This window comes from Equus przewalskii, chromosome 18, assembly GCF_037783145.1.
Source record: "Equus przewalskii isolate Varuska chromosome 18, EquPr2, whole genome shotgun sequence".
Classification (NCBI taxonomy): Eukaryota; Metazoa; Chordata; class Mammalia; order Perissodactyla; family Equidae; genus Equus; species Equus przewalskii.
The window spans coordinates 24,507,041-24,529,901 of record NC_091848.1 but is presented as its reverse complement, the minus strand read 5'-3'; the positions used below and the strand labels follow the sequence as shown (position 1 = coordinate 24,529,901).

General features: G+C 46.1%; 1 protein-coding gene and 1 long non-coding RNA gene across 2 annotated transcripts; both read right to left on the bottom strand.

Annotated features, from left to right (window-relative positions):
- Positions 1–1,448: 1,448 nt before the first annotated feature.
- Positions 1,449–18,808, bottom strand: LOC139077002 (uncharacterized). Its single transcript, XR_011529111.1, has 2 exons — positions 18,691–18,808; positions 1,449–1,991 (listed from the first exon to the last, which is right to left on the bottom strand). It is a non-coding gene; the product is annotated as an uncharacterized lncRNA (long non-coding RNA).
- Positions 18,809–21,393: 2,585 nt separating this feature from the next.
- LOC139077001 (transmembrane epididymal protein 1A-like) lies at positions 21,394–22,568 on the bottom strand. The gene has a single exon (XM_070582451.1). It carries the CDS (start codon positions 22,433–22,435, stop codon positions 21,545–21,547), a length of 891 nt encoding a protein of 296 aa, XP_070438552.1. The 5' UTR covers positions 22,436–22,568; the 3' UTR covers positions 21,394–21,544.
- Between the last annotated feature and the right edge of the window lie 293 nt (positions 22,569–22,861).

Genomic DNA, 22,861 nt, shown 5'->3' with positions numbered 1-22,861 from the left:
GCTTGCCAACCCCTCTTGGTCAGAATCCCAGGGTTGTCTCTCTGTGTGTCGTTGTTTCAGCAAGAAAATAGCCTTGCTTTTCTTATCTTTATAGTAAAAATATAAAATACTTTCAATATGTATAATCCACAACTCTCATATAGCAAAAGGATAGTCGCTCTCTGGCAAGAACTACTTGAATTTGAAATGTTAGTTGGTTTTCCATGTGTAAATGTCCAGGCAGCTGTTGGAAATGTGGGTCTGAAATATGGGAGTAGAGATGGAGCTCTAGAAATATCTTAATAAAAAGAAAGTTGAAGCAATGTGAGCAGACAAGATTGTCTGGAGAGACTGCGTACAGCAAGAAGAAAGAGTGGACTTCTGAGAGAACTCATATTTACGGGGCAAGAGGAACCAAAAAGGCTAACGAGAAGGAGAGGGCAGAAAGGTAGAAGAAAGGTCAAGAAGACACAAGGAGCAATGAGTTTTCAGAGTAAGGGAGAGATCAAGAGGGACAAGTAGTCCAGAGTCCAGCAGAATTAAGACAGACAGAAGCCCTTAGACTAGCAACTGGGAGTCATTGGTGATCTTGGAACAGTCTCCATTGAGGGTCAGGGACTGATGTTAGGCTGGGATAGGTCAAGGGTGGCTGGTGAGGATGTGCAGAGAAGGCAAATGGACTGTTCTCTGGCAGTTTGGAGGAAAGGAAAAAGGAAAGAAAAGGAAAGAAATCCAGACAAGGAGAAAGAATCCGTGAAAATGAAAAGGACGAAGGGAGAGGAGACATTTGAAGCAAGTTCTGAAAAGTCAGAGTTTGAAACACAAGGGAGGGATGACTCTAAGCAAGAAGAAACAGCTTCTTTTGAGACAGAAAGGAAAGCAGAGACCCCGAGTCAAGAGTGGGAGGGGGTATGAGAGGGAAGGGAGGCAATCAGGACTCTCATGTTGATGATGTTTATAGCCAAATTTACAGTTTACAAATAGCCATGATAGGTTTGTGAGTAACCACCTTAACCCCCGTTTCCCTCACCCTCCTCCACCCCTTCCCAAATTTCTTATGTTTTTCTCCTTTAATGGCTCATCCTTTCCTTCCTGGTAGCTAAGTGTGGTCACATTCCAGCCATCTGACCCTTGGCATTCTCCTCTTCTCTCTCCACTCTGCTGGTCACAGCCAAGGAAATGTCCTCTTCTCTTTGGACAATGGTAGTTGTACTACTTATCCTTTTAAGCATCAAAACTTCTATTATTTTTAACTCTTTGGCTGGGGCGTCTGTCAAATGTTTCAGCACTTTCCTGCTGGAGTGGAGACTGCTAGCTGGCCACCAAATCTGCTCCCTCGTCTTCCGTAGTAATGGAAACTGGACATATAGCTGCCCTGTGATGTGATTTCTCCAGCCTCTTCTGCAGTTATTAGGTGTGGCCATGCATCTTATCTTAGTTTCCTCCAAAACAGAGACTGAGACAAAGGCTTTCACGTGGGCAGTTTATTTGGGAATGTGTCTCTGGGAGCAAGAGTGAAGAACAAGGAAATGAAACAGGGAAGGATGGCTGTGTTCGTGAGTTGGCCAGGCTATCTGCGACGGGTGCTCAAACTAGAGGACTTTCTAGTAAGTCTCATGCATGCATCTCAGAGCTGTGTGCTTGGGGGATGAAAGAGGAACGATTTATCCTTTGGCTTGCATCCTCCTTTGATCTGAGCCTTAGACTGTAAGAATACCCCACAAACCTTAAACCTCCCTGTATTTTGGGTTACACCTGTGTACGTGCCAACAGCATCAAGGACAGACTAAGACATATGTAGCACTGGGCCCAAGACAAGGCACTGTCAGGTTGTACAGGCAAAGAACTGGTTGACGTCTGTGCAAAGCTGGTTACCAAAGCAGTGGCTGGAGTAAGAGCTGTGGCCAAAAGGATTTGAAGTGGTGCACAAGAGGGCTCCTTATATCACTGTTCTCGCCTTCCCTAAGTCCAATCCACAGAGTCTCCATCAAGAAGGTGGTCAGCTACAATGTCTGCAAAAATGTAATACAAGTGTGTTAGTACAACAAGCTATAGTCCCCGTTGGTGCAGTAGTCCCAAAGATGAAATTAGTATTTATCCTCTCCCTCTCCCAACACCATTATAGATTTATCAGCCAGCGCTTTGATTGGTGTGGGTTGGTTGCCTGGTGGGGACACCTAGTCAATCATCCCAAGGGATCTGGGCCTCAGCCACCCTGCTCTTGTTGGGCAGTGATTGCAGTATTTGCCTGCTCACCATTGTCACTGGGCATGGAACCTCTGAGATTCAGTCATAGTCCTTCTTGTGCCCATCATGTAGCAACCCCAGCTCTTCATGGCAGAGTCAATTAGCACTCACAGCTGATAACGTTTGCTTACTGGCCCACTGGCATAGGATTCCAAAGGGTCCAGGTAGGTGGAGCTTCAAGGTCAGTAGACACCTTATGGAGTGATGGTGGGGAGGGTCGATCCTACTTCTACTTCTTGGTTTCTGGACCCGTGTCAGACAGCTACTGAGGGAACAACCTATAGATCATGGCCAGTGCCTATACTTCATCTTAGAGGATGTACCTCAACCCCACAGGGTGTTGTCTTCAAGCTGGTGCCTTAAATGAGAGGTCATTCCAATGTTCTCTTAGGCTGTTTCTGGGTGCTGAAGAACACAGTATGGTCAGTGGATCCTGCAATCCTATGTCCAGTTCACACTTCCTTTGCCATGAGATGGGTTCCTTGCTCTGAAGTAGTGCTGTGGGATATATCATGCTAATAGATGAGGAATTTTGTGAGGCTACACATGGTGGTACTGGTGGAAGAACTACGGGCAGGGAAGGAAACTGGGGAAGGTACTCTGCCCTTCGGCTGTCAGAAGACACTCAGGTGGAAAGCAGTATGTTTGTTCTGTGGCCCCTGGAGGCTCGGCACAAGTTCTCTGTGTCATAAATTTGCTGGAAGGGACTTTCCTTCAGGACCTTGGAGAAGATGGCCCACACGGGACTTGTGGCCAGAGCCTCAGGCTCACTCAACTGGGCAGAGCTACTGTGTATGGCTGCACAGGCTGTACACTGCACAACACCAGGGAGTGCTATTTGCAAAACACCAGGGATGTGCACGGCACCACCTGGAGTTGCGCAGTGCTGAGATCCTGCACAAGGGCATCACATTTCAGCACCGATCAGTGTCAAATGTATGCTGGGGAACAGTGTCACAAATTTGGAGCTAAGTAAACCCCTACTCTTAGCTTAATCTGAGGGTGTAGACAGGGTGTGGGCCTTAAAATCCACCCTTGCCTTGAATCTCCCAGAGGTCCTGCTACCTCTGCTCACCTCCAAAAGCCTCCAGGCCCTCTTGCATTCCTCCACCCACCTCCTCCCTCCCTGCAGTGGCGGGGAGGGGAGGCTGTGTGACTAATGCAGAGGCCTCGGTTTACATGACAGTCAATTTTATGAGCCACTTCAGCAGGCAGTGATACTGGGCTGGTGGGTGTTTAAGAGAAAGCCTTCATAATGGTTAGAGTGACAACAAATGGCTCAAGGAATCTTAGCAGCACCTTTCCACAGAGGAACTCAAAGCGCTCCCACTTTATTCCCACAACATCTCTGTGAAGTCAGAAGAGGATAAGTGGACACAGTCTCCATTTTACCACAGGAGAAACTGAGGCCAGAGAGGAAAAGTGACTTTCCCAGTGTTTCTTCTGAATGTTTGTGTCCTCCTCAAAATTCATATGTTGACATCCTAACCCCCTATGTGATGGTCTTCAGAGTGGGGGTCTTTGGGAGGTGATTAGTCATGAGGGTGGAGCCCTCATGAATGGGAGTAGTGCCCTTATAGGAAGAGACACAAGAGAGATGGTCTCTTTCTCTGCCATGTGAGGGTACAACGAGGAGGTGGCCATCTGCAAACCAGGAAGAGGGCCTTCACCAAGAACTCCACCACGCTGGCACCCTGATCTTGGACTTCCCGTCTCCAGAACTAGGAGAAATAAACGTTTGCTGTTTAAGTCACCAACTCTATGGCATTTTTTTATAGCAGCCCAAATGGACCAAGACACCCGGGATCACGCAGCATGTGTAACCGAGCCTTCTACCCAGTGCATCACCACTCAGACAATCGCTACTTCTATTTGCAAAGCCCACACCCCCAAACCCCACAAGGGGAATGTGTCAGTCAGGGTCCAGTCAGGAGACAGAAACCACACAGTGACTTGAACAGGGTAAGCTGAACATAAATAATTATTAACTGTAAGAGGGGCTTGAGATAAAGGAAGGCGGGCTAGTAGTTGGTGGAGAAAATTCGAATGAATACAGGAAACACGGAGGTAGGGAGCAGCCACTACCCCTAGAGCTGAGACAGAGCACTCACAGAAGGAGAGAATCTGCAAGATCTCCCTCTGTGTGGCTGAGATCCAGACCTCACTGAAGAAGGTGCAGCCAGGGCTCGGTGGATGGGGAGGTGATTAGTCATGCAGGTGGAGCCACCCAGATGGCTATCTCCTCGTTATATCCTCACATGGCAGAGAAAGAGGCCATCTCTCTTGTGTCTGCTGAGGTGCTGTGCCAGCGGGACTCACTGAGAAAGAGTTCCCTGGGCTGGAGGGTCAGGGGGGCTGCCCAGGGACAGATGTTGGTGCTGCTGGCTGCTGGGTGCTGCGAGAACCGTGTGTGCAGCTGCACCGGGAGCTGCTGAAGTCTTGTGCTGCAGGAGGCTGCCCAGGCGAGCGCACTGGAAGCTGGAAGCCTGGCCCCTTCCTCCTCCTGCCTCCTTCCAGTGCCCACGACTGAGAAAGCCTAGCATTCGGTCAGCTGCCACAGGAGAAATATTTTAGGGTCCTGGTCCCCTACCACAGTGCAATAGACTTCAAGCAGGGAGGCAATAACTTGATACCTGCCACATGGAACGTAGAGGCTACAGTCCCTCAAGAATATTTTAATTCCACTTGGTAGCTCTCAGCTCTAAACCAAGCTTCCAGCAAGGAGACTCTCCATGTACAGAAAGGAGGAAAAGGGACCCAGGAATTCAGAAGTCGGATCAGCAAGGTGACGAGTATACCACTTGGGAAATACTCTTGAGGAAGAGAGGAACCCATAATAATTGTTTTGGTACATTTTAATTGAGGTATAATTTAAACGCAATTGAGTGCACTAATCTTTTTTTTTTTTTTTTTTTTGAGGATGATTAGCCCTGAGCTAACATCTGCCAGCAATCTTCCTCTTTTTTGCTGAACAAGACTGGCCCTGAGCTAACGTTCATGCCTATCTTCCTCTATTTTATATGTGGGACGTGTACCACAGCATGGCTTGTCAAGCAGTGCGGTTTCTGCACCTGGGATCCGAACCAGTGAACCCTGGCCTGCTGAAGCTGAACGTGCGAACTTAACCACTGTGCCACCGGGCCGGCCCCAAGTGCACTAATCTTAAGGGTACTGCTTGACAAATTTTTGCATTTGTATAAACCTGTTTGACCACCCCCCCAGATCCAGAGAGAAGATTTCCAGCACCCCCAAATGCCCCTCCCAGTCAACACAGAAATTCACACTGTTCTGATTCCTGTCATCATGGATTGGTTCCCCTGTTTTTGTGGAGTTACACAGTATCTGCTCTTAGGTGTCTGGTGCCTTTTATCTTTGTCTCTGTGAGATTGGTCCATGTTGTGATGAGTAGTAAAACCAGAAGAATGTTTAAGCAGGAAAAGAAACAAAGAAAAGTCAGCCACGATGCTTATGACTGTTTCCTATGAAGACATGTCTGCTACAAGCATGTCTACATACATACTCTCTATGATGTAGATTTGTGAATGTGTTTCCAATCACCAGGCGACCATCACTTTACCGGCTGTGAGATGCTTCGTTGTGTGGGCCCAGCAAGATCAGGTAACTAGTTGAGCCTCTGAACTGAGAGTTCCATCCAGTGAGTGGGGCAGGGCCGGTTTGAGCCATTTGTGTCACTGCTGAGTCTTTGGAGTCTGGAACTGGCGGAGGGAGCATGCAGGGAGGACCTCAGGGAGCAGATCCAGCCGCTGAATGGATAGGGCTTAGCTAGAGAAAAGTGGGTCGGGGTCCATGGTGGGGCTAGACTTGGGGCCCACGGTGGGGCTACGAGCAGAGCCCAGCACCCCCGGTAAGGCCCTGGGGCTAAGTGGTTGTGACTCAGGGCAAACAGATGACAGGGCCTTGGAAAACTCACTTTAATGCCTGCCAGACTGGGGGGTGGGGAGCTGGGCTAATGAGCTGGTGCTTTTTGTTCCCGTGCAGGGGTCCAGCACCTAGGGCTGCAGTGGGGCTGAGCAGGGGATGCAGGGAACTTTGGTTGCAAGAAAGGAATTTACTGGAAAGATACTGGCCGATTTCACAGAGTCTAAGGATAAGAAGGGGAAGGAGACCTTGCGAGGAGCTGGGGATTGGGAAGGCAAGGACCAAGTTTCTTTTTAAAGATTATTTTATTGAGGTCATAATGGTTTATAACATTGTGAAATTTCAGGTGTATATTATTATCTATCAGTTTCTGTATAGACTGCATGGTGCTCGCCACCAATAGTCTAATTTTTATTGTCACCATTCATATGTGCCACAATACTCCTTTCGCCCACTCCCACTCCCAATCCTCTCCCGCTCTGGCAACCACTAATCTGTTCTCTTTGTCCATGTGTTTGTTTATCTTCCACATATGAGTGAAATCCTGCAGTGTCGGTCTTTCTGTGTCTTACTTTGCTTAACATAACACCCTCAAGGTCCATCCATGTGGTTGCAAATGGGATGATTTTGTCTTTTTTTTTATGGCTGAGTAGTATTCTCTAGTATATATTTACCACATCTTCTTTATTCATTCATGAGTTGATTGGCACTTGGGTTGCTTCCATGTCTTGGCTATTGTGAATGTTACTGCAGTGAACACAGGGGTGCATAAGTCTCTTTGAATTGATGATTTCAAATTCTTTGGATAAATACCCCGTAGTGAGATAGCTGAATCATATGGTATTTCTATTTTTAATTTTTTGAGAAATCTCCGTATTGTTTTCCATAGTGGCTGCACCAGTTTGCAGTCCCACCAGCAGTGTAAGAGGATTCCCTCTTCTCCACATCCTCTTCAACATTTGTTATTTTTGCCTTGGTAGTTATAGCCATTCTAACAGGTGTAAGGTGATTGTAGTTTTGATTTGTATTTCCCTAATGATTAGTGATATTAAACATCTTTTCATGCGCCTGTTGGCCATCTGTATATTTTCTTTGGAAATGTGTTCATATCCTCTGCCCATTTTTGATCGAGTTGTTTGTTTTCTTTTTGTTGAGTTGTATGTGTTCTTTATATATTTTGGAGATTAACTCCTTGTGGGACATATGATCTGCAAACATTTTCTCCCAGTTGGTGGGTTGTCTTTTCGTTTTGTTCATGGTTTCCTTTGCCTTGCAGAAGCTCTTTAGTCTGATATAGTCCCATTTGTAAATTTTTTTCTTTTGTTTCCCATTCCTGAGTAGCCATGGTTTTCGAAAAGATGCTGCTAAGACTGATGTCAAAGAGTGTACTGCCTACGTTTTGTTCTAGGAGTTTTATGGTTTCAGATCTTACCTTCAAGTCTTTAATCCACTTTGAGTTAACTTTTGTGTATAGTGTAAGATAACGGTCTACTTTTATTCTTTTGCGTGTGGCTGTCCAGTTTCCCCAACACCATTTATTGAAGAGACTTTCCTTCCTCCATTGTATGTTCTTGGCTCCCTTGTCGAAGATTAGCTGTCCACAGATGTATGGTTTTACTTCTGGGCTTTCAATTCTGTTCCATTGATCTGTGTGTCTGTTTTTGTGCCAGTACCATGCTGTTTTGATTACTATAGCTTTATAGTATATTTTGAAGTCAGGGATTTTGATGCCTCTAGCTTTGTTCATCATTCTCAAAATTGCTTTCACTATTCAGGGTCTTTTGTTGTTCCATATAAATGTTAGGATTCTTTGTTCTATTTCCATGAAGAATGTTGTTGGGATTCGGATTGGAATTGCATTGAATCTGTAGATTGCTTTAGGTAATTGGATATTTTAATTATGTTTATTCTTCCAATCTATGTGCATGGAATATCTTCCCATTTCTTTATGTCATCTTTGATTTCTTTCAATAATGTCTCATAGTTTTCAGCGTATAGGTCTTCCACCCCCTTGGTTAAATTTATTCTTAGATATTTTATTTTTGTTGCAGTTATAAAGGGGATTGTATCCTTCAATTCTATTTCTGCTAGTTTGTTGTTAGAGTATAGAGATGCAACCGATTTTCGTAAGTTGATTTTGTACCCTGCGACTTTGCTGTAGTTGTTGATTATTTCTAATAGTTTTCTGATGGATTCTTTAGGTGTTCTATATATAGAATCATATCATCTGCAAACAGCAAGAGTTTCACTTCTTCCTTTCTAATTTGGATACCTTTTATTTCTTTTTCCCGCCTAATTGCTCTGGCCAAAACCTCCAGTACAATGTTGAATAAGAGAGGCGAAAATGGGCACTCTTGTCTTACCCCTGTTCTCAGAAGGATGGCTTTCAGTTTTTCACCATTGAGCATGATGTTGGCTGTGAGTTTGCTATATATGGCCTTGATATGTTGAGGTACTTTCCTTCTATACCCATTTTATTGAGAGTTTTTATCATAAATGGTTGTTGGATCTTGTCAAATGCCTTTCTCATCCATTGAGATGATCATGTGGTGTTTATTCTTCATTTCTTTAACGTGGTGTATCACATTGATTGATTTGAGATGTTGAGCCTTCCCTGAGTCCCTCGTATGAATCCCACTTGATCATGGTGTATGATTGGTTTTCTTTCTACATTAGCTTCATTGAGGTATAATTTACATTCAACAAAATTCACTCATTTTAAGTACAGTTTGATGAGTACTGACAAATCTAAACACCTGATTAATCATCACCACAATGAAAATATAAGACATTTGCACCATCCCAAAAAGCTCCCTGTGACCTTTCTAGACCCTGGCCCAGGTCCCACTGCCCTGCTCCCTGTCACTATAGATAGTTTTTTCTTTCCTAGAATTTCCTAAAGGTGAAATCACACTGTATACAGCCTTGTATCTGGATTCTTTAGTTTAGCTGAGCATGCCTTTATGATTTGTCCATGTTGATGAATGTATTCCTAGTTCATTACTTTTCATCACTAAGCAGCAATCCATTGTATGGATATACCATAATTTATCCATTCACCTATTGGTGGACGTTTGGATTTTTCCCATTGTTTAGTTAATATAAATAAATCTGGTATGAATATTTGTATTCAAGACTTGGTGTGGATATATATTTTCATTCCTCTGGGAGGAGAATTGCTGGATCCTGTGGGAAGTGTCTGTTTATAACAGAGTGCTAAGCCATTTTTTAAAGTGGTTGTATCATTTTGGAGTATCATCCTTTTAATGTATGACTGTATTCGGTTTGCCAATATTTTGTTGAGGATTTTTGCCTGTGTTCATCAGCAATATTGACCTGTAATTTTGCTTGGCTGTGTTGTCCTTGTCTGGTTTTGGGATCAGGGTGATGTTAGCCAAGGACCAAGTTTCTTCTTCTTGTTTCTGTGCCTATGTGTGCTCCCTCTCTCTGGGTTGCAAGGTCTCTCTTGTTTGCGTCTCTCTGTCACGTCTCCACTCCGGAGGGAGTTCTCTCACCTTTCTCTAGTTTATCACATGCCCAATAAAATTTGGTTGTTTTGGCCTCATTCTCTGAGATCACCAGCTGAAGGGCCCATGGAATCCATCTAGGTCTCCAGAGACGGCAACCCGTTGGTAACGCCCACCCCCCATGCTTTCGATCCTCTGGGGTTCAGACAACCAGGATACGAAGCCACTTGGTGCAGTCATGGCCCCATGACTGTGGAGAGAGGGGTCCCTAAGAAGAGAGTGTGGTCAGGAGAAGTGACAGGTAATTTTTAGTGCCCAGGAAAAGAAGAGCAGGTAAGGTCTGGTGTTGATAAAACCATCCTCTGGAGTTCTCCCTCCAGAATGACCTCTGCCGTTGGCTGTGCTGTAACGAGTGTACCAGGGCTTAATCCTGTTCTGGAATGGCATGACAGTGGCTGTAGGGAAAGAACCAGTAGCTGCGATCTCTGCTGATGGGAACTAGGTGGCAAGACACCTGGAAACCCAGTGAGGTTCTGTGACTGGAGAAAGTGTTTTCAGCAAAGAGACAGAAAAGTAGGGCAGGGGAGGGGCCGAGGCTTTGGAGCCAAAAATTCTCAGCCCTGTCATTCCTTAGGCTACGTGTAACATTGGGTGAGTCACTTAATCACTCTGACACCAGTTTCCTCATCTATAAATTGAGCTATAGTTTATCCCACAGGGTGGGTGCTAAAATTAGGGATAATGATTGCATGGATCACAGTGTTCTAGAAGCTAGCCATTGTCATTGTTTGATACACAGGTGTGCATACACACACACACACAGAAGGAGAGAGAAGATGAGTGCCTGCGTGGGTCTCCCCGATTGCATGGAAGATGCTGTTGTAGGCTTTAGATGGTGGATGCTTGGTGCTGGGGCATCTGAGGGCCTTCCAATAATGTCGAGACCTCAAATTAAATGATGGGCTCAAAATACAAAACAAAACTGCACAGCTGAAATTGACCAAGGTTAAGTCATCTGCAACTCAACTAACTCATAAACATTACCTTTAATTCTTCTTACATATAAACTCTACGAGAGCTTTATAGGCCATAGTATGTTGGCATCAGAATGCCTACCTTTGTCTTTTGGCTCCACCACTCACTAGCTGTGTGGTTTTGGGCACATCACTGAACCTCTCTGTGCCTGTCCTTCATTTGTAAAATGAGAATAATAATGGTACCTACTTCAGAGGATTGTTGTAAAAGACTTACAATATGCCCGGCACATAACAGGTCTAGCTATTAGTATTTACTGTAGGATGAGGGTGCATTTCAATATGCTTGATATGACTAAGATAGGGCCTCCAAAGTAAGGGCCTGAGCCTCATTAGGTCTTAAAAGAGCCCTGATCCTGTTTATGTGACTATATTTTTATGTAAATCAGGTGTAACTTAGATTGCAAACCACAGATGTGCGTGTCTTTGTAAAAATTAACGGTTCCCTGCAGGGTGATCCTACTCCCAGGGGTATGCTGGAAATTTGTAATTTTTTGTGTCATATTGAATAGGGGTTACTGCTGGCATTTAGTGGGGCCAGACTGGCATGATAAAGGAGGTCTCTTGTGTCCCTCAGGACTTTCAAATACAAGTCAAAAACCTGTTTACAACGATCCAATTCTAGAATCTACCTGAACCTGGAATTATGTAGGTGAAAAACCTGCTTGTAATTATTTGAGCTCAGAACTAACTCCATTTTACAAATGAACACAAAGTTTTTGGGTCTTTTTGGCAAGGTTTAGTAAGTACCAAATTTCCTAGGGAACAACAACTGCATACATTAAGAAAAGATTGTACTGTGTTTTATTTAAAACTCTGCTATGAGTTCACCACTTGAGAAGTCACTGATGGCGAGCCTGCTTGATTGCTGGAGTCTGCACTGGTACTGTCATCTTCACGGAGAGTCCACACTCACATAGGAATACACTGATTTAGCCTGAATGACACAACGTCACATAGAAAGGAAAAGGGTCAACAACCATCAGGTGCATATTGGAAATTTGGTTTTATATCTGCTCACATACGAACAGTTGCCAACATGCCAACTCTGCACTTCTTTTTTTAATAAGTGACTCCAACAAGATAAAGTGAAGATTTTGCAAAGAGACACGTTTATAAAGTTGACAGCATATCATACTTCTGAGATTTAAAGGAAGAGTTGGAAAACGAGAATTTTCACTGAATGTTGAAAAACATCTTTGAGTTGAAGATAAAGTTGTTGCTGTTTTCTTTCAAAATAATATAAGTGCTTGCCAAATAGGGTACGCAACACATTGTAGAAAAAACTCCAATTACCAGTGAACGATAGGTTATTAGAAGGATGATAGGAAAAAATACAACTGAAATGATTTTTTTATCCCACTGAATTTTGATGATACTGTTCTAAGAAAAGTCGACAAGAAGGTGACAGCAGTTGAATATCAGCTGTGTAATAAAATCAGGCAAGCAAATTTTCATTACCAGTGGATGAGAGGCCCTGTGGGATGAGAAAGCTCTCTGATCACATGGGTAAGGTTAAGGAATGAAAAAAGCCAGGGTGGAAATTTATTTTCAAAATTACTGACAATGGTGTTGACAGTATGCGAAACCCTTAAAAACGAATTTCATAGGAAAAATAATTCCCTTTTCCCATGTCGTTGTATGTTCCACAGATTGAGCCTCAGCTATAATTTGTTGGCAACATAGTTTTATAGGCCATTTAAAAAAATTAGCACCACATGTTTAGCACGATGCAAAGAAAACACTTTGTGAAAACTGTGTATTATTTTATGTATTTTGGATTCCTTACCGTTTTTCAGGATTTTCACTGTTACTCTGATACGGTCCCAAGAGGTCCACCTTTGAAGATCTAAATTCTCTAAAAACTTTTGTATTCTCTTCTAATCCAGCCTCTATTCTCCACCACTTGGTGAAACAAAATAACCCCAGGCCACAGTGAAATAAATGGGATCCAGAGCCAGCCCTGATGGCCAAGTGGGTAAAGTTCGGTGCTCTCCGCTTCTGCTGCCCGGGTTTGGCTCCTGGACATGGCACCACGCCACACATCTGTCAGTAGCCATGCTGTGGCAGCAGCTCACATAGAGGAACTAGAACTTACAACTACACACAAGTAAGTACTGGGGCTTTAGGGGCAGAAAGGAAGGAAAAAAGGGAAAGAGGAAGATTGGCAACAGATGTTAGCTTAGGGTGAATCTTCCCCTGCAAAAAATAAATGAATGAATAAATGATCCAAAACTCAATCTTGTAAAATGGAGGACTGCATTTTTGCATTGTTAATAAAAAACCATTTTCCAGGAGGTCTGTACTATCAAAAAAGGCTCAAAGGTAAATATATTAAAGCATGTTGTAGACAACTATCCATATATCCAACTGGGCAAGTCCCAATTCCGTTATGTCCAACCTGTCCTCTGCATCCCCCATCATCCCCCCATACCAGACCCACACTGTCTACAGCCTGCAACAGCGCTGCCTGGGAGTCTGCTCCAAGCACGACCACACACGATCCATCAAGCACCTTCCACTCAGGCATGGAGACCCAAGCAAGCATACACCCTCTCTCTCCATCTGTGTTTTCAGTGTATGTGTGCGTGTGTGTGTGTGCACGTGCAGACCAAAATGATGACAATGGCTAGCTTCGAGAGACCATGAACCATGCACGCCCCAAACATCATCTCTAATCATAGCACCCACCCTGTTGGGTAAGTGTTATTATCCTTTTAGTCTGCCTCAGTTTTAGACTCAGTTTTGGGAACCAGGGCTCGTCAGGTGTCCAGAGCAAATCCCATTATACTGAAATATGCATTATCTTGGGGTCTATTACATATGGTCTTCAAAGGTCTTTTTGAATAGTAGCATGCATGCCTTGGAGGAGGATTGAAATTTCCAGACAGGAGAGGCGGCCTCGGAGATACTTCATCACTACCTTGTTCCGTGACACGCAGAAGGAATGTTTTGCAACTACTCCTATAAATAAGCCAATGCTCTTACGAGAATATTGTTCTCTCTTATATTTTCTTCTTGAACAGCCTATAATTTGCTTAACCTGTTATTCCTGTTTCCATTAGGGCTATCCTGTCTTTCTCTCATTGTATATGAATCAGCCTGGTGTGTTATTACATAACTTAACAGTAATTTTAATTCCGACGTGAACTGGAACCTCTCTCGTTCTTCTGATTTATTGTAGGGAAACACTCCCAATCTTCTTATTTGAATCCAAACTGACTCCTATAAGGGGGTGCAACCATTTGATTCTATTATGTATTCTAGCAGAGTTATGCTGGAGCGTTGACATAGGGCAATGTATATTATTTTATTATTGATCATTTTTATCTCTCCCTTTTTATTTTAGTTCCGATATGAGAACGAGAAATCAGTCCCTGACACCTGGGAGCCAGCCTGGCACTCACCACTCAGCATCATGTTCTCCTATTGCACATCAACAATTTCACATGACATCTGTATCAGACAAGGTCATTCTGTGACCTTGATGGATCTAGATAAAAACAAGAGCATGCTGCAATCTTGTCTGAACACACAAAATGTGAACATGGTCCAAACCATAGAAATGATGAAACATCTCCCCATCTTGGCTGAGTCCAGTGACTGCGGCTCCTTTCTAGTGATAGCTTTAGCCTCATCCTGGTCTGCCCCCCATCTGGATAACATTTCTTAAAATACCCCGTTCCAGAATGATTCCCATTTCTTTCTTTCTTTTTTTTTATTTTTTGAAGAAGATTAGCCCTGAGCTAGCTACTGCCAATAGTCCTCTTTTTGCTGAGGAAGACTGGCCCTGAGCTAACATCCGTGCCCATCTTCCTCTACTTTATACGTGGGACGCCTACCACAGCATGGCTTGCCAAGTGATGCCATGTCCGCACCCGGGATCCCAACTGGCGAACCCCGGGCCTCGGAGAAGTGGAACCACTGTGCCACCGGGCTGGTTCCTGATTCCTGCTTCTTGACAGCATGCAATCCAAAGCAAAGCACCGCTTCCATGAATCCCCCTGAAAGTCACCTAACACAAACCTAAATCCTGCGAGTCCTTTCTATCACGCTTCCTACGGTGTGTATTCTCCCTCTTTGCAATGAGCGCTAAATTTAACTTGTTCAGCTACAAGTGTGTTCCCAAGGGTCTTTACTGAGAGGCATTGACAGATATTATATGATATCTATCTACATATCTGTATGGCTTTTGCAATTATGTATGTAGATATTATGTAGATTGTATTAAAGTAGGCCAGCCCCCACTATCCGCGGTTTTGCTTTCCATGGTTTCAGTCACTCTCAGTAAACCGTGGTCTGGTAATATTAAGTGGAAAATTCCAGAAATAAAAAAATTCCTAAGTTTTACATTGCTCCCCTTTCTGAGTGATGAAACCTTGGCCATCCTGCTCCCCCTCTCCCGGAAGTGAATCGTGTCTCTCCCTCCCTCTCTCTCTCTCTCTGTCTCTGTCTCTCGGAGGTTGGTTCTTGGGAACTGCGCGCCTGGAGAGAGGGGTTGCCTGGGAAAGTTAATGAACTGTTTTCACGAGGGCCGATGGGGTGGGTGCACAGGGCAGGGAGAGGGACGTTCTCCGAGTTGAGTGCCGGCTCCGCTCAGTTTCCTCAAAGAATTGCCAAGGAGGGAAGACAGTGGCCTCCCCATCAAGGCAGTGAGGAAGGGAGAGCTGTAATCTCTGGACTCGTCTGGAATCCAGAAGGCAGTCCTGAGCAGTAGGGGGTGGGGGAGTGTGTGAGGGGAGAGAGAAGGAGGAGGACGAGAAGGGGCGAGGGGGAGGGAAAGAGAAAGGGAGAGATGGAGAGAGAAGGAGGAGGAGGATGAGAAAGAAAGAGGGAGAGAGGGAGAGAGATTGAGAGAGGGGCACAGAGAGGGAGAGAGAGCCCTGTGAGGACTCAGTCCACCTGGGTGAGGCTTTAAGGGATAGAAGGACCTTGAAATATGGATCATTATCCTTCCTGTGGTCCCTTTTGTACTCACAAGCTAGTGAGGAGAGAGGAAATTTGATTGCAGTTTCCACCCGCTGTATGGTGGGCACTCAATAACCAGGGCTAATGAACTAAAAGAGTTAACTATATAAAGTACAGTCATCAAGCTAAAATAACGCTCACTGTGGTCCTGGAGTTAACTTCCGGTCTCACTTTACCAAGATATTGGTCAAACCCTTTGCTGGGCATGACTTAGGAGGAAGTCTTTGTCCTAAGCATCTTCATTGCTTTCTATTCTTTCATCATCCAGTTTTACTGTATGATGGTACCAAGACCCGAATTTTGTTGATGCAGCTGAGGCAACACTATGGGACACTGCAGGACCGGTTCCACTAGTCTTGGGAAATTAAGTTCCCTGCCAATGTCCTGGGGGCCATCCTTCTCTGGGAGGAGAAGGAAAGCAAGGAGGAACTGGGAATAAGAAATAAGGTTTTGCTGGCTACTCCCAGTCTGGGAACAATAGCAGTATTTGTTTTCTGAGTTACAAGTTCCTCCTGCCTCCCACCTCCCTGGCTTCCCCTTCTTGGGCTGCCTTACAAGGGCCTCTCTTCGTTTTCCTGATGAGATGTGGTGCCTCTGAGAGTTGTGTTCCAAGCCTCCTTCCCTACCCCCTCTCCCTGGGTGAGCTCATCCAGCCCTGGTGATCGGGAATGGCTTTAGTGACCAGTGATGGTCCCAGACCTCCCTCTCTACCCATCCCTTTCTCTTGAGCTCCAGACTCATACATCCACCTACTTCCGGAACAACACCTCAAACCTTGTGTCTCCAACCGGAATTCATCTCTTCTCCTCCAGCCCCTGTCCCAGTTTTCATTTTCTCAGTGATGGCATTTATCTTCCTCCTCAGCTGTCCAAGCTTTGGTTTCTTCCCCTCTCTCTCACCCTACCGACTCCAGCCATGAGGTCCAATCAGGAACCATCTCCATCAGCTCTCCAGTCCATGCACTTTTCTTCTTGTCCAGCCCCATCGTGTCTTAGCCTCTGAATTGGTCTCCCTGCTTCCAGGTTTGCCCTCCTCCAGGCCTCACTCCACATGGAGCCTGAGTGATGTTTCCAAAATGGAAATTGGATCATTACTATTGGTTTCAGGATGAACACCAAATTCCTTCCTGTTGCCTGGAAGGAATCTGACCCTTGTCTGCCTTTCTACCTTCATGCTTGCCACTCCAGGCTCAAGCACCAAGGTCTACCGTCCCACTTTGGTTCACTTTCTTCAATGTTTAGGCTATGACCTGGGGACTTCCCCTTGGTCCTTCCCCCGCTCCTGAATGTTCCCCCCATCCCTCCTCCCCTGGCCATACCCATCCTTCATGTCCCTGTGGGGACATCACTTTTCTAGAAGCTTTTCCTGCTCCCCAAGTCTGGCTTAGCTGCCCCTCCTTACAGCCCCTTTCAGATTGCATTTAGCTCGCTGTTTATTTACCTTTCTTCTCCCACTGGACCATAATCAGCTTGAAGGGAGGGACCCAGGCATCTGGGTCACTTCATTATTCTCAGGGCCTAGCAGGGGGTCTGGCGTATAGTAGACGCTAAATAAATATCGAGTAACTGCTTGAACGAATAAATGAAAGAATTGAATATGTCGAAGTAAATGAAGACCAACCAAAGGAGAAAAAGCCTAACTACTCAGAGCTTGCTATAGCAAGGGAGTCAGCCACCATCATTTGCTTTTTGGCGGAGACTGAAAGTCAGGCAGAGGAGTAGGAAAGCTTCATAGTGGAAAAGAGGAAAGGCTTCAGTAGGTTTGACTGGAGACTGTCGGCAGGGAGAAGCTGTAGGTGGGCTCACTAGAAGTGGGGCATCCTATGTGGTTGGTTAGGGGCGCATACTTAGCTTTCTCTGGTTGGTCCTAAAATGGAAGTGGGGCAAAATTAGGACAGCGTTACTTCTTCATCAGGTCCTGCCCACTTTGGGTCTACTGCTATGGGGCTTATTGTTTTGCTTCCTGGACTGGTCACTAGAAACAGCTAGCTGACTTTCTACAAGTCTGAGTTATAGACAACAGGCTGGCTTCCTGGGCCCGCAACCATGGATGGTGCATTGGTTTCCTGGGCTAGCTGCTGCAGATTGTGGGCCAGAGTTTTACTATTTTTTTTCTAAAGATTGGCACCTGAACTAACAACTGTTGCCAGTCTTTTTTGTTTTTCTTAAAGATTGGCACCTGAGCTAACAACTGTTGCCAATCTGTCGTCTTTTCTTTCTGTTTTGTTTTTTTTCTTCTTTATCTCCCCAAATCACCCCCGGTACATAATTGTATATCTTAGTTGCAGGTCCTTCGAGTTGTGGGATGTGGGACGCCGCCTCACCGTGGCCTGATGAGCAGTGCCATGTCCACGCCCAGGATCCGAACCGGTGAAACCTTGGGCTGCCGCAGCGGAGTGCCCAAACTTAACCACTCAGCCACAGGGCCGGCCCCAGAGTTTTATTTTTATATGTGGTCTGGTTATTGCCCATTGTATATTCGGTCTCTCAAACTAATATTTATTGAGCATCTACTGTACCCCATGCTCTCTGTTAAGTGTGGTATCTGTGGCACTTATTTCTCACAATACCTCTGTGGGGTAGGCGTTGCCATTTCTGCTTAACCCTGATCACCTTCTCCTTCGAGGCTCCTGCTATCCACGTGTTCTGTCTTCTGCCCCTCCTTTAAGTCCCCCTGAAAATTCACTGAGGGCTGGGGCTCCAGGGTTCTCCTCCAGCCTGAGGTTGCCCTCTTCCCAGGCGTGTCAGTATCCTTGCTCAGTTCCCTCTCACAGTGCTGGTCTCCGAGTTCTGGATTTCTTCATCTTCACTGACTTCTACCTCTGAGTCTTTTCAGTCATCTGTGCCTTAGTCATCAGGCACATCAGTCATCATCGCCAGGAAAGTCCCCATCTCTGAGAGACAAACCCTATTCTCCACTCTGTGATTGAAATCCCTTCATACCCTTTTAGCTCTCCAAGGCAGTAATTAATTTGGGGTAAAGGCATTACGGTAAATTTCAAAATACTTTAAATACTTTTTGGTATTTTCTAAGATGTCTAAAAGGTATAACATGAATAACCAAAAAAAAACCCTCTAAACATTATTTTTGAATGTTTAAAAATAAGTGTCACCTACCTGCACACCTGTTACTCTAGCTCTCTCCTTCTAGATGGAACAGGGAAGAGAAGGATTCCGTACAGCATTATGTAGTCATAGTCGTGCTCCAATCAGAACCCATAATGATGAAGTTCCTTTAAAATGAAGTTACCGTTATTATTTGGGAAGGTCTCCAAAAATCACGAGACATGCAGTTGACATAAATCACGTTTGAGTGGCCATGTTCCAATATGCTGAGTATGATGGTTAATTTTATGTGTCAACTTGGCTGGGCCATGGTACCCAGTTGTTTGGTCAAACACCAGTGTAGATATTGCTGTGAAAGTGTATTTTAGATGTGATTAACATTTAAATCAGTAGACTTTGAGTAAGCAGATTACCCTCCATAATATGGGTGGGCCTCATCCAATCAGTAGAAGTCCTTAAAAGAAAAGACCGAGGTGCCCTGAAGGAGAAGGAATTCTGCCTCCAGAGTGCCTTCAGACTCAAGATGGCAACATCAACTATTCCCTGGGTCTCCATCCAGCCTGCTGGCCTGCCCCACAGATTTTGGATTTGCCAGCCCTCACAATCTCATGAGCCAATTCCTTAAAATTTCTACCATCTGTTGGTTCTGTTTCTCTGGAGAACCCTGACTAATACACTGGCAAGGGCCAGACGTGTCAGACAAAAATTTCCCCACACAGCACAATTGAAGACAAATAGGACCTACCTCTGGAAATTACTTCCCACCTCTCCCCCTGGCCATGAGTCTTCTGTACCTCTAATTCCTCCTTATCAAATAGGCCTAGTATCTGATAACATGCATTTAAGTTTGTTGACTGAGGGATTATGCTTTCACAGGTGGTTTTCAGCCAGTGTGTGATGTCATTAGCATTTTAAGCTCCTTGTTTCCAAGTTGAAGAAGGAAGAGTCTTAACACTATCCCTGAATAAAGAGTGTTCCCCTAACAGGCTGAGAGATGTGTTTATCGTAAGGCATCCTGAAAGTCAATCTGTGTTAAGCCTTCAGGGCTGGGGCACAGCCAGGTTTGGCACAGTCTAGAGTTTATACCATTTGGAGGTCTCTCTTTAGAAAAAACAGCACAGAAATGCCTTACTTTTGCAATTTTTCAGTGATAAGTACTCATAGGAACACCTTGTTCTGGCCCCTCCCTGGGCTTTGGATGGGAGATGTGAAGCGAGGGAGCCTGGAGCTTAAGCTTTATTAGCTTTAGAGTAAATCTGCCTCTGCTTCTGGGCTTTTCCGGGTGGGGACAGAGAGAAGCGTGCTGGTCTCTCCTGAGGTTGGTTCCTGCTTCCTTGGGGAGGAAAGCTGGGGCTGGCATGCTTCCAGCTGCTGGAGGAAGACACATTGCTTTTCCTGGAGATCCAGAGTATTCTTCCTCTCTAAGCCCTGCCAGTGTGAGGTGCCGGAGCCTTGCCTCACCCCCATCCCTCCCCTTGCTCCCCTCTGTGCCTTCACCCCTTGTCCCGGAGTTTGCCAGGGCCTGTTTCCCATGCTCTTGCACACTGTTTCCTTAGGGAGTGTCCAGGGATGTTTCAGATGACAGTGTGCCGCCTGTCATGTCCTCCATCCTGCAAATGCCAGTGCCTCTCTATACTTAAAGCTTTTCACTCACTGAGAACAGCGTGGGAGGTGGCGTAATTGCAGCTGCTCCATAAATGGGCACTTTTCTCTATGGTCCTTTCTCCCCATCTACAGCCAGCATCTCCTCCCTTCTTCCTGCCTCTTCAGACCTCCAAGTGCTGGATTTATGCATCTTACAGAAGCAGATTCATGCTGTTAGAAGCGGTGGCTTTCTAACAGTACCCAGGGATAAGCATTTTTATACAGTTTGCTTTCACTATTTCACTGGACGTACTAGCACGTCCTCTCCGCATTCTGGGAGAAGTTCAAGGACTGGCTGAAAGTTTCTGCAAATTCCAGGGGGCTGGCATTCTCAGGTTTCTCTCAGCTCTGAGTTCCCGCATCTTCAGAACCACTGAGCTCATTCGACCTCACGTTTCATGGCAGTTCTTTCCCCTCCCCTCCCGCCAACTGAAATAGGGGCCTTTCCTCTGATCTCGCCCCAGAATCACTCGCGCGAGACTGATGGACGTGTATCGTAGACTTGACTGAAGGAGTTGGAACACTGAAGTTGTTTGACCTCACAGCCGAAAACAGACAGCTGATAATTATATTTGTCATCCTCGCTTCTTCCAAACACCTTTGGGAATTCCTCCCTTACCTCTTTTTTCCCCAGACTTGAGCCCTTGCTGAAGTGATGGCCACCCTTTTCCCCTCCTCCCTTACTCCCTCGGAAGGCAGAAGGAGCCTCACTCAGTTTGGATTGAAAAACAGCAACAACAAAAACAGAAGCTCTTCATCCCGCTGTACTTAGTGTGAATAAAAACAGAGAGAAGTCAAGACAACAGGAGCCCTCACTGTGATGCAAAAACAGACCCTCTCACGTTCACACACATTGAAACACTTCAGCTGCAGGCACACACATGCACACACAGAGCCGGCCCCGCCGCAGACAGATAGAACCCTCCTTGAGACCCCAGTGACTCTCCATCTCCCTCTGTTTCCTTCTGTTGGATCCCAAAAGCTTCAGAGAAAAGCACTACATCTCATTCTCACTCCCTGTAGGTCCATGGCCAGGAACCAGACAGACTGAATAGGGAGACCGGGAAGAGACAGACCTGGAGAGAGGCGAGCAATAAATAGAAGGAATCCTAGGAGCTGGAGGGTTTATTTAGGAACAAGGAAGAGGACTCCTGTGATGGAAAGCCACATTGCAGATCCAGGACATTTCTCTGCTGTGTACACGGTGGGCGTCCTCAAAACTCTCATTACAAAGGGCATAGCACAAAGACAGATTCCAAACCTAAATGCTCCCGTCCTGCAGCTCGGTGCCTGATCTGAGCTTCTCCAGCTCTTCGCTGCTGGAGCCCATGGGGCATGGCTGGTATTTGGCACCTGGGGCCTCTCTCCAGGAGGACCAGTGATGGTGCCAGAGGCTGCAGAGGCCATAGACAGTGGCCACCGTGGCGGCTCCGAAGCCCAGATGCCAGCAGAAGAAGATGGTGAGGAAGGCGAGGTCTGTGGGGTTGTCTCCTTTCCAGGGCTGCCCGGAGGGAGGAACGTACATTACCACACAGAGCTGCAGCAGCCAGTTGCCGAGCACCTGCCACATCCAGGCCTTGAGCACCCAGAGTGGAGGCTGGTCAGGGGCCCAGACCTCGATGGTGAGCACCAGGCCGAGCAGGATGACAGGCACTATCAACAGGAGGTGCACGCGGATCTCTAGGGTGCCCTTGTTCTCAACGTGGGATGCCATCAGCAGCGCCAGCACATAGAAGGCCAGGGCCTCGGCTGCTCGCTCCAGCTTGATATTCTGCCGCGCCCAACACCACTGGCTCAAGATGTCCACCACACCACTGACTAGGAAGAACCCGTACATGGTGGCATGTTGCCAGCTGTCCTTGAATAAGAATGGTCGCTGAGGGTCCTCCCAGTCTACCATCATCAGTCGGTTTTCTCCTGGTGGGTAGAAAAACTGGGCCATGATGCCGATCACAGAGATGACTGCCTTGATGACCCCTTCCACAGGTACCGACGGCCACGACCTGTGTCCTCGCTTCTCCCTTGGGGGTAGAGGGGGTTTGAGGAACCTCTGTCCCCGTAGCAGGGCCAAGGACATCAGCACTGAGTAGTAGAGTGAGAAGATGAGGAAGAACATCCCTGGCAGCAGGTGTCCCTCAAGGGTACCCATCATCTTGGTGTGGGTGTCGAGGCCAACAGGGTGACAGCTGGCAGATAAGCAGCAACCTCACAGGGCTCTCCTCACAAGTGAGAGTGGCTGCTTCTGAGCCGTGGAGAGATGTTCTTGATCCAGCCCCACCCCTAACTCACACACGTGGAAACACGTACCACCTGCCCTGCTGGAAATGTGAGTCACTCCCTGGGTGGGATCTCCTTCAGGGATGCGCCTCCGCACCTCGCTCTATTCCTTACTTGGGTCTGCTAGGCCCAGAATTTCAGCCTCTGCATCTCACCACAGGCATTCGTTTCCCCTTTCTCTCACCCACCCCTCCATCGCCACCCCTCTACAAAGAGAGGGGAGGGAAAGAGTGAGGGTGCTCCAGCAAAGAGGTGTGATGACTACTCTTTTGTAGCAACTGTCTCTCGGTGGTAGGCACAC